General features: G+C 37.9%; 1 protein-coding gene across 6 annotated transcripts in view; it reads right to left on the minus strand.

The window, feature by feature from the left end:
* Positions 1–2,459: 2,459 nt before the first annotated feature.
* adad1 (adenosine deaminase domain containing 1 (testis-specific)) overlaps positions 2,460–11,699 on the minus strand; it is a 16,646-nt gene continuing 7,406 nt past the window's right edge. For all 6 annotated transcript variants that reach the window (XM_016670888.1, XM_007550977.2, XM_007550975.1 and 3 more), the window contains exons 8-13: positions 8,794–8,964; positions 7,817–7,892; positions 7,548–7,704; positions 4,328–4,556; positions 3,397–3,529; positions 2,460–3,043 (exon numbers count right to left, since the gene is read on the minus strand). In XM_016670888.1, the coding sequence (XP_016526374.1) occupies positions 2,930–3,043; positions 3,397–3,529; positions 4,328–4,556; positions 7,548–7,704; positions 7,817–7,892; positions 8,794–8,964 (880 nt within the window). In that variant the 3' untranslated portion in view covers positions 2,460–2,929. The remainder of the gene's footprint in view (positions 3,044–3,396; positions 3,530–4,327; positions 4,557–7,547; positions 7,705–7,816; positions 7,893–8,793; positions 8,965–11,699) is intronic.

The following is an 11,699-nucleotide window of genomic DNA, read 5'->3' on the forward strand; positions in this document are numbered from 1 at the left end:
ATACATACGATTGAAAGGACTGATCACTGGGCAAACATTCCCTGCATCCTATGGTGACTCCATTGCTTGCCAGGACAAGTAGGAATGCACAGCTCTCCATTCACTAGGCTGCAGCCAGACATTTTAACATAAATGATGCGCTGAGCTGCATATACAGGAAACCAGAGCATTTCCTGCATATGTATATAAAAAAAGAAAACTTTGAGGCAAGCTTAACGACACAGGCAGGGTGACAGGTCAACCGGTTTCAACTGACATGAGAAAAAATTATTCAAAATTGTATTCTTCTAGATAAAGCATCAATGAAGTGCAACATGAACTGCTAACATTCTCTTTCAATATTATAATAAAGTTGCACGTGGTGCAACTGACCATCAACTTTACAATTGTCTTTACTTGACTTGCATGACAAGTCTTGAAAACGTTGGCTTATGCACCTACTAGTAGCAAAAAATAAAAAGGTTGCACTACCTCTAATGACGCAAAACATGCTGGAGGGCGTTTGCTCTAGATGTGCCAACTCTGTGCAAATTGAGTCATTTACATACCAGTCAGTCAGTATGAGTATTCATTCAAGTTCAAGCCAAGCTGTCAGTGGTCTCAAACATAATTCCTCAAGGGCCATAGTCCTACAACTTTTAGATGCGTCTCTATAGCATGCACTTAAGCTCTACAGAGCTCTGCTGAGGATCTAATATTGGAGCCAGATGTGCTGATGCAGAGATACATTTAAGAGTTACAGGACACCAGTTCTTCAGAAGTGGAACTTTTCAACCACTGGTTTAGACTGATGTTCAGTGGCAGACTGGTAACAGCAGAGGTACCCAAACTGTGGGACGCGCCCCCTAGTCCCCCTAGTCCCCCTAGGGGGCGTGTCATTGCAGGGGGGGCACAGGAAGCCGTCTGGATGAAAAAAAACAAAACATGAACACTGTATGCGCTGGGTTTTTACCTTAGAATGGCCAACTCTGTTATTCCTATGTCAATTTGATACAGTAGAGGCTTCCATCCACACTTCCCATATTTGTGTCCTCTGTCACTTTTATCAGCAGTTAAAACTGTTTAATCCATTAATATGTTGTAACCTGTTTTTCCAAGCCGCCTTTAAACGCAACATGAGCGCTACGATGCTCGCGCTGGGTTTACACCTGTGAAGGAGACCTGCTGCTGCTGGGCGGAGCTACGTAGGTTTGTGTTAGAATCACGGCAGCAAACCAGCAAAACGCAAAGAACTTTTCACAGTTTTTCCCTCCAAACTAACCGACTGAGTTGAGTAAAGCTGTTGGATGCAGGTAATGTTAGCTAAAAGATGACCAGCTAATATCAATACAGAACCTTAAGCTTAACAAGTACCTCGTAGGCTACTGATGTTGGTGTCTATTTTCAGCTACGTACATTCATTTTGCCCCCAAAAAAGTTGATGCCCCCCCGTCACACGCGTCGTTTCAACGAGACAGCCATTTGTAATCCATAGGGGGGGGGCGCAGAAAAAGTTTGGGAACCACTGGGTTACAGTAAGGCATTCAAAGATAACTTGCAGTAGACATGGACTGTACACTATATGAACCAATGCTTGATTAGGGCTAAGCCTGTTGTTCTGCTGAGGTGCTAAAGAAACCAAGGTTGCTTCAATGCTGATCTTCAAATTGTCTGCATTGGTGATTCTACTCCTTCATCTTCCTCTTGACAGTGATACCATGGTCATGCAGGTTTGGTATATTTGCCAAAGTGGGCTGGGACCAAGTCCTGCTAGAAAATCAAATCAGCATAAAGCTCATCAGCAGAGAGAAGCATTAAGTCTTCTAAAATGTCCTGGTAAACAGATCCTCTTACTTTACACCTGATAAAACACAAGGCCAGGGGCAGCAGATGAAATAAATCATCAATGACCATAGAAACTTCCCTCCTATGCGTCATTATTTATCCAGACTCTAGATTTATGACACAAAATGTATTCAATATGGAAAAAATAGAAATAAAAAAAAATCCTCAATGCCACGTAGCCGTGATGTGCCGACTCCAGTCACAGTGCATACCTCTTGAATTGCTACTAATCTCTTAAATGAGCTTTGCTTCACAAAACCTTTCAAGGCTCAAGTGATCCCTGATTCTTCACCTTTTTCTGCCACAATTTTTTTCTTCCATGCAGTATACTATACCATAATTAGATGCAGCGCTCTGAAAAGCCAACTTCTTTAGCAACAACCTTTTGTGGCCTACGCCTCTTTGTATAGGGAGTTTAAGTCATGGTCTACTGGACAGCTACCATGTCACCAGTCCTTCTCTATGATTATGTAGGCCTTAAAATATTTTTAAAAATCTTTTTGGTGTAATATAATTATTTTTAGAGAACCTCCATTGCAAGCTTAGATTAGATACACCCCATAATCATCAAAATTGACAGAAATTCTTGAAGTATGGACCATTCCGTGAAAAAAAATATAGAAACTCAACACATATTTTTTATAACATGCATTTTGTTTTATTGCTCCATCTCTGTATATAGGGAAAAATCTCTTAATATGAAGAAAAAAAGAGATAAACATTCAACAGACTGAACAAATCTTGGTTACAGCAGTCAGAAAACTACAACATTACAACCTAAACTTTAATTTCCAAACAGAACATTATTTTACAAATAAGATAAAACAATGTCGAGAAAGAATGTCATTTTCACTCAACTATGATCATGCCATACATGTAAAGGAAAAGTAAAATGATTGGCCAACTAAAGAGTCCGTTGCAAACTACGAGAAAAACAATAATTGTTTCTGTCTCAGCTTTCTAATCTTCACAAACCTGCTGAAAAAGATGAACAATGAAGACCTCTGAGGAACCACCACCTAACTTCTAAAACCCATCAAGATTGCCAAGGCTGTGGCAAACAAAATGACGGCTTAATTCTTGATTTCAGTTGAAAAATGTTCTTTTAGTCATTGAAGTTGTCACTGTCAGGAAGCTTTTCCAGCCACGAACCAAAGCCCTGCTGAGACAGGTATGCCCGCAGCACACTTTTGGCCTCCTGGTATGGCTTAGATATCATCTTCAATGACAAAGGAAGTAATAGAGTGAATAAAAAGTAATTTCCTAAAACCAAAAATGTATATATTTGAAAAGATTGATGAAAATGTCAGACAAATAAACTACTTTCACAATTCTTTTTAAGCTGACTGTTTTGATGTAAGACTTGAGCAGGCCTCTTGTTAGGATTTGATGCTTGAGCTAAAATGCATCATTTTCCATTTTAAAAAATAAGTTTCCTGAGAATTTTAAGAAAAACAGTCATCTTCAGCCTAAATTCCAGTTTGTTGACACAAAACAGGTTGATTAAAAAAAAATCTACTTTTAATGGAAAGCAAGTCTGTAGTGTAAAAGTTTATGTACAAATGGGGTTACCTTTAATTCTCTGTAGCAGCTTGTGGTGACTAGGTCCTGCCTCTGGGCCTCTTTGGCCACCAACCTGAAGCGGTGCAGCATTGCTGCTTTGCACAGGCGGCTTGCCAAAGCAGGTCCACTCTTAAATGGAGACCTACAGCAAGGAAATTGGTAATAGATTAAATAGGCCCAAACATGAACCAAAAATTAATTTACAATATAATAAAGACAACAATTATGTTTTTACACAGTGCCAGGTTGGCTTGGATAGTATTTTCCCCTTTTTTATTGATATCATTTGAGAATTGCTGTTGGACTTACTTGGGTTACAATACATAGTTCCCACAAGTCTGAACCAGAAGTGATAAGCACCACTGAACCGCCATCCTGGCAGGCAAGGACAGCGCAAAGCATAGATGAACTATTACTTTGAGACCAACAAAATGAAAGTAATCAAAAATTGTAATTGAGTAATAGTTGTAGGGTACTTCTATTGTTTATAATTTAGAAAAGAAGGAACCGAGAGCTCGTTCTAGGCTTCTGGCTTGTTTATTGTTGCCATTGCAACTGTCTAGACAGTTATGGATACTTATCAAGATGGCCATTAGCTACAAAGTTCCAGGAAGTACGACGCCACATGAGAACTATGTATTGTCTGACATTAAAATTTCTTAATAATCTTAGTCATTTAGGTGTCACTAAAACCCCCCAAAAAGAATAGGAAGGAAGCTGTGACAAAGATCATTATATTTTTATGGCACATTCTGTATTTTTTGTTTTTATCTGTCTGCATACCTTACCCAATTCAAATGTATAAGCACTTTATACAAACCTTGAACTCACAATCATATTATTAATACTTTATGGCCTAATACTAATTATACCTCCACCAAACAGCAGAACTATAAACTAGTCATGAAGGTATAATAGATGAAAAATAGGACAGGCTTACTCTTCAATGGTCTTGCCCTCTAGACCATCCACAACTTCCACAGAGCCGTCTCCTTCACACCAGTTGATGCCACAGGTGAGCTGACTGGTGTCTGAGGTGACCACAGAAGGCACCAGGCTAATATGGGGTCGCATCATGCAGTAGAACATGGGCAGCAAGGAGGTGATTCCCTCCACACGCTGGTTCACAGACATCTCCATCCCTCGGATTTCAGTACACCCAGAGTCACCTGTATGGTTTCACATAAAATGCTCAAAACTTGATCACAGTGCAGCGGTGACATTTGTTATTAGTTTCCTCATTTTTATAATACTGTTTTTTTTTGTTTGTTTTTTTTACAATACTTGGTTAGTCTAGTCCTCTTGGTCCCAGTGAAGGCGGACACTTTATTCCTCTGCTCCCTCCCTGCTCTTGCCTGCCAGGCTTGCTCTATTTTTTGTCCTGTCTTTTTCTCTATTTTTGGAGCCTTTTTCTGCACAACTTCCAAATCTATAAATTATGGCTCTGGTCAACCGGTCTCTCAATGCAATTGATCAAATTTTCTCAACGAGAAGACTGGGCACAGGAGAGCCCTCTTGTCCTGCGGGGACACACCCCTCGGGATACAGCCTGGATTTATTCATGATAATAGGATTTCTGCTGTTTGGAGCTTGCAGATACCTGATTTACCGACAAATTTGTGACGGACTTGGCCGAACTAGCGGACACTCAGACTGTTGGTGTGGACAGAGATGCAAGTTGGGTGTGAGTCTTGCTGAGACTCGCAGCCCAGCTAAGGACTCTAAAAACTCACTAACGGATTGGAATTGATCTTGGAGAAGTTGCTCCTTGAAGATATGTAAACATAACGCTCCTTCCCACCTCACCCCCTCCCGTTATCCATGCAGCTGTGGGGCTGAGCGCTCCTAAGGGCATTCCTCGGTTTCATGGCCCCAAGATCTCACAGCCTTCACTCATGTCTTTGTTTTGCCCTTTATTTTGTCTGAATGTTGCCATCTGCCCTAATGTGTCCTTTCCTCTTTTATTTTATTTTTTTAACCTGTTAGAAACTGTGGAGTAGTCCCTATTTAACCCAGAAGAGGATTATTTTAGTTTATCAGTAATATCAGAAATCGTGGAGTTTAGGTCCTGTTAAACTTGATAGGTTAGAAAATAAATATTTCTAACAGAGTTTCTCCTGACTTTAGTGAGTAATGGATGAATACAATGTCAAGCCCTTTCCTTTAAAGTGTGGTGCTTGAGAAAGCTGTTTCAAAATAATCTGTTGCTCATTTATTTGTTGTGTAGAACAGCAGTCACTCACATTTTTACCCTATTTGGAAATATCTTCTAAGCAAATTAACACTCCCCTTGTAAACTTATAAGCCTGTATTAATACCTACACAGAGTGAGATGTTTCACAATAAATATACAATGTAGAAGCAAATTAAAATAAGTTGACAAGATATTCATATATATTGTTTTTTTTTTTTTATTTGCCATGTCATCCCATCTCATAGTCTGGGGTTGCACCTATAAACATCTTCACTTAAAAATAGCACAGCTAACTTTGGAGTTTCCCCTTGTTTCATCCTGGGCAAATGTTATTATTTTGCTATGTTAATTATAAGAGGTGGGGACAATTAAGCACCCCTCCAACCTGGAAACTATGATATTTTCACACCTTTTTATCTTGGTTCTAAGTCTGGGGAATTTGCTGGTGCCAAGGAGCACCCACCTTGAAAGCAAGCTACAGGCATCAACAGTGTGAGATAAGGAACTATTTTTAAATGAACTTTCCGCTATTCAGGAAGAAACAGAGCATGTCAGTTTCGTACGCAGCTGTGGTGGAACCCAATGTAAAACACATCTGAATTCATTACCAGTCAATTATTTTAGAAATGATGTACAATTAAGGGAAAAGTTATTCATGCCCCTGCCAGATTTAGATTTTAAATAATTTTCATTGAACCAAAAGTTATTTTCTTGCAGTATGTTCCAAGTCTTTGAGGTCAGAAAGCCTCCTTGCCATCACCATAATCTTTTGCTCTCTCCATAAATTTTAAGATTTTCTAGAGGATTCAAGTCAGGACTATGGTTGGCATAGGGATGTGGTAAATGATTATTTTTATAATGGCGTATTCTATCAGTTTTTGACTAATACTGTAGTAATTGAATAAAGAGAATTCCCCCTTTTGTAGTAGCTATTTAAGCTAGCAGAATAAATCTATGAAAGAGAAATTGATAGTAAATAAACAATATCAGTTCCTTCTTTTGAAATAAGAAAACATTTCTTTCGGGGTCCTCTAGAGATCGTTAGTCGGGTTGGATTTTTTTTAAAAGACCAATGTAAACTCTAATGTTTCCTGTTGAGTTGTAACATCCAGGATGTGCTGTTGTGAAATACCAACTGTTATGTAGTACATGCACTGAGTTGTCTCCTTCTTGGAGGCTCGTCTTCCTCCATAGCTGCAAATAGCACTTAATATAACAAGTGAGAAGATTGCGCAATACAAATAATTAACCAGCCAGAACATAATTTAATAAAGCCTAGAGGAATTTTAGAAATCAAGGTACTCAAATCCTTTGATGAATCATTACAGTCCTAGCTGGCATTATACCTCCATGTGCCTACATGCTGGACAAATGAAAATAACTTTAAATCTAGATCTGCCAGTGGTATGAATAATTTTGAGCCTATGAAATAAATTATTGCATCCAACACAAAGAACTTGACAACATAGTGAGAATGTTGGTTAGACATTCATTCAAATAGTCATTAGATCAAGACAAATTTAAAATATTCAGCACATTTGATCTTGAGGAATGGAGTCGGCCACCTCTGATCTAGACTTTGGTGCAAACCAAATTACCAGACTGTATGACATTTAAAAATTCAACCATTAACTACAAATTATGACTATAAATTTTGAGTTCTTGTTTTTCTATCGCACTGAGACAGAGATGTGATGTCACATCAACATTTCTGAGTTTGATAATCAAAACTAGAGGTTTGATCATCCTTTTAATTAGAGGTTTGTTCATCTGTTTGATGATCAAACGGATGATCTGTTTGATCATCAAACAGAGGATTTCCTCCTCTGTTTCAGGTAATTTAATTTTATTTATATAGCACATTTTCAGCAACAAGGCAATTCAAAGTGTTTAAGAAGGAAATCCTACTTAAACAGAATTCATAAAGGAGAAATTGCTACAATCAAAGATGAAAGGCTTGACTTACCTACAAGAATGCTTTGAACATAGACAGGCTCAATGAAGTGGCTCAGTAAGGCTCCTTGGTATCCAAGCACCTGCCACTGAGTGATCTTATCAGTGGTGGACATGCTGACCATCTCGCTAGCAGAGTTATCGAGGGTTGAGGAGAAAACTGAAAACACCTTTGAGGGAAAAAAATGTTTGTTGTTAAGGGTTAATATTTAAATTAAAAAACACAAATACATAAAAAAAAAGCTTGCAAATTTTATTCCCATAAATGACTGAACATAATACCTTGCCCTCAACTGACAGGTGTAGGCTGATCTCACTGTTAACTTGCCATGTTGTAATGGAAAAAGGGTTCAGGCGCCTGGGAATAAAGGAGAGCGCAAAATTAAGATTTAGACCTTTTGGATTTACTGATTAGCTTTTACTCTCCAGGTTAATACAAACATGACAAACAACCTGACAATAAATTATGACGTTAAGAAAAAAAACTCCTGGGTAGGGCTGGCTATCTGCAGAAGAAATAATTACGATAATTTTGGTCAAAATTTCAATCATGTTTTGTTTTTTAAACAAGCATTCACCGAGTTTGAAAAAAAGAATGCATTGATTCCATTGGAGAAAATGGAATTATCTTCAAACATAAGACACAAGTTTCTTTTGTCTTCTTGCTGAAGCTCCCTCAAAATAAGAAAGGATTTTTTTCAGATGTTGGATATTCTATCATTTTTTAATAGTACAAGAAACTCGGTGGTAAACTACAAATTTAAAAACACTAAAATGTAAAAAGAAATAAAAATAAAATAAGGTATAGTATTCTCCCAAAAGATACGCCATTGTACTTCTGGTTGTTTTGGGCTGACCAGGATGATCAATTGCTAAAGTTACTCTCCTGTTTGTGTCATCTTTATTTGTTCTGACTTCTAAAACACACAACTGTCCTAAGCAAGTGCATTAAGCTGCTTTAAGAGTCTTTGTTGTTTAAAACTCAAGCACTAACAGAAGGCTGTGGAGAAAGGAAAGGCTGGTGTTATTTTAGGCAAACACAAGCGAACAGATTTGCTAAGAACATTGGAAGTTCTTGGCAAAGGGGAATTTCATCAAGTAAATGAAGTAAATTAAAAAATGAATAATATTTAAATCTAAGTGCCTTATTTTTAAGTTATCTTTCATTCGTCTGTTGTTGTATAGACAAAAGATGAACAAGAATTAATTCTGAGTGTTTTTAAAAAAGCTGCAAACATGCCCAACGAGCAAATACTTACAGCTTGGTTGGTATCTGTGCTGCACCCTTTGGTAATTGGTTTACATACAGATGCAGGGTAATTCCACTCTTCAGGCTTAGGAGTTTGCTGTTGATGTTGTGAGTGAAGATGGACTTTGCAGTCAGATTGGCATTTTTGCTGAAATACATCAGCAGGTGCCGGTACAGATACCTGGTAAGACAGAATGAGGGTGCCACGTCTCATATACTTCACTAAACAAGTGGTAACATGCCTTGAGTTGTAGGGTAGGTTTTAATGAATCATCTTTTCAGAAAGTTATCAAAATAATAGCTGCAAAGAAGTAATCTAACAATATTTAATGCAAACTACTTCAAAGCTAATAACAAACTAAAATATGTCATTAAAAATCTATTATGCTAGAAGAATACAGCTGTTCCAGAAATGTTATGGTCATACTCATAGACATAATATAAGAGTAGACCCCGCATTGGCTGCTCCGGCGCAGGAAATACGGCGGCCATCTTGGAGCGGTATACCCTCCTACTTTGCTCAATCAAAACAGCAGAAGATGCCTCAGCACTGAGGGATATTGTTGTTCGGATCTATGGATTATTGATGTTAGGGCTCCACAGACAACATTTCACAAGTAAGATGGACATATTATTGTGTATATATTGTGATTAGAATATTACTTTACTGTATTTATGTCCACCGGCGAGATACCAGCTAATATTAGCTACAGTGCTTGGTGTAATACGGGTTCAGCCCCGCTATGAAGGCTAACTGAGATTCCGTAAATCTAAAAAAAATTATTCTCTAACACTGACTTAGATTATCTGACACAAGAGCCTATATTAGAAATGAAACAATATAACACATATTATAAAACTTATATGTTATAACATTCACCGGCAAAGTTTACACAGGTGGTAAAGACTATTATTTATATTCTTTCACTCTTTCACTAGTAAGATACATCCCAAATCTTCCGTTTTTGTTTTGAAAGTTTCCTAAAGACATGATGTGAAGAAAAAGAGGGAGATATCTATAAGGAGAGACGGATTCACTGCAGCACGGATGAATCTCACATCGGAGTTTGGACTCAATCTCAGCTGCTGAATCTCTCTGAAGCTGGAAGTCCTCAGCTGGAAAACACATATATCTATATATGTATGTATATACATACATATAAACATGTATCCAATATATATTATTCAGTATTAATAATTTATTTGTGCCATTATTAATAATTTATTTGTGTTTGTATAGTTATATAAATATGTATTGATATTACTAAATTTATTAAATAAATGATGAACGGCTGTGTGCTTTGTAATATGCACTTTATACATCGATCAGAATATTCCATTCCTATTCTATTGCTATAGCCACTAAGCATATTTAAATGTGCTGAACTATGTATTAAAAACATACTTAAATAATACAATTGCTTATAAATGTAGCTTTGATAGATGTTTGAATATGATTTCCAGTAACAAAAAAGCGCTGATACCTCATTGTGCCTGCTAAACACATAAGCTGAGTGGAGTGGAGTACCGCTCCAAGATGGTCGCCCTAAATCTCGTCAGCGACAATAGGCGAGAGCGGTCCATGAGGCGTCTATTCTTATATTATGTTCTATGGTCATACTCACTGAAGCAAGCATCAAACAAACAAAAAAAAAAAGAACAATTCTCTCATCAACTGAGAATGTTAACCTACAGCACGTTTTGAAGTAGACTTAAGTAGATCATCACATAAAAATAATAACCAAAAAATAATATCCAAATACCTCATGAGAGACCTCCTTGCTGTTACAACAGCATGAGAATCATGCACAACTCGTCCATTTGATGACACTTTGGTGTTGAAGTTTCCAGTCCCAAGAGCAACAACCTCGCATCCACTGGCTACAAGAACAGGATTAAGTTAAATATTTCAGAGTTTCCCCCAGTATATTATAGGCCTGGCAGCCCGCCATCCTTTACCAGCGCCACCGCCAGCCTAAGCCTCTTATTTATGTTTTTAGGAAAATATAAAAGAAAAAAAAAAAACTTTACCATCATTAGCTAACTGTTAGCCAGCTCAATAATTTTCACGATATTTACATACTGTCCAGAACTTTTTTTTTTCCTTCTTCCTTTTTAAGCCGGATTGCAAGCGCATTTAAAGGCAGACCAATCACACCGCTGGCGCCTCTGCACGCTGCAGTAGTTGGATTAAGTTTACCTCAGTGCAGATCCCGTGCGCCTCCTTTCAATCAAACTGGACACAGGCTGACCTGTATGGATATTTACATCAACCCACTGTGAGGAATTATGATTCTTTCCAGAGTTTTTGATCATGGTAGGACTTTAACACCACTCTGGCTAGCTGTGGTTGCGCAGCGCTACGTAAACTGCAGGAATAACTTGTAGTCGCACTTTCAGAGGTGCGTTGAGCGAGCAATGAGAATGATTTATATTTGTGAATAAAGAATTTTGTGCTGCTTTTCCATCTCAACAAGCTGCCCAGCTCTGCCTGCTCTGATAAAGTTTATCTATGTGTTCCCAGTTGGCCGGTGTGTTAGTTAATGAACTAGTGCTAACCTGATCATGCAGGTTCAGCCTGGTGAGGAGCTTTCGCGCTTTCCTGTCTGTAACGCATCATGCTGATTTTATATTATTCTATTATTATTTTTAGTATTATTTTTCCAGTTATACAATGCATCAAACCGTATCAAATGCTTTGTCCACTTAGATCTGAGAAACTCGTCCAATAAACTCGACCAACCAGAATAGTTTCTGTGACGCTTATTAAAAACTCAACAGACACTAAATGAAAGAGCTACTAAAGCCACATTAGCAGTAGGGCTGAAACGATTCCTCGAATGATTCGAGTACCTCGACTACTAAAATTCCTCGAGGAAAATTTACCTGCCTCGAAGCTTCGTTAATTTATGTTTT

Source organism: Poecilia formosa, unplaced genomic scaffold (genome assembly GCF_000485575.1).
Source record: "Poecilia formosa unplaced genomic scaffold, Poecilia_formosa-5.1.2 Scaffold39, whole genome shotgun sequence".
Lineage (NCBI taxonomy): Eukaryota > Metazoa > Chordata > Actinopteri > Cyprinodontiformes > Poeciliidae > Poecilia > Poecilia formosa.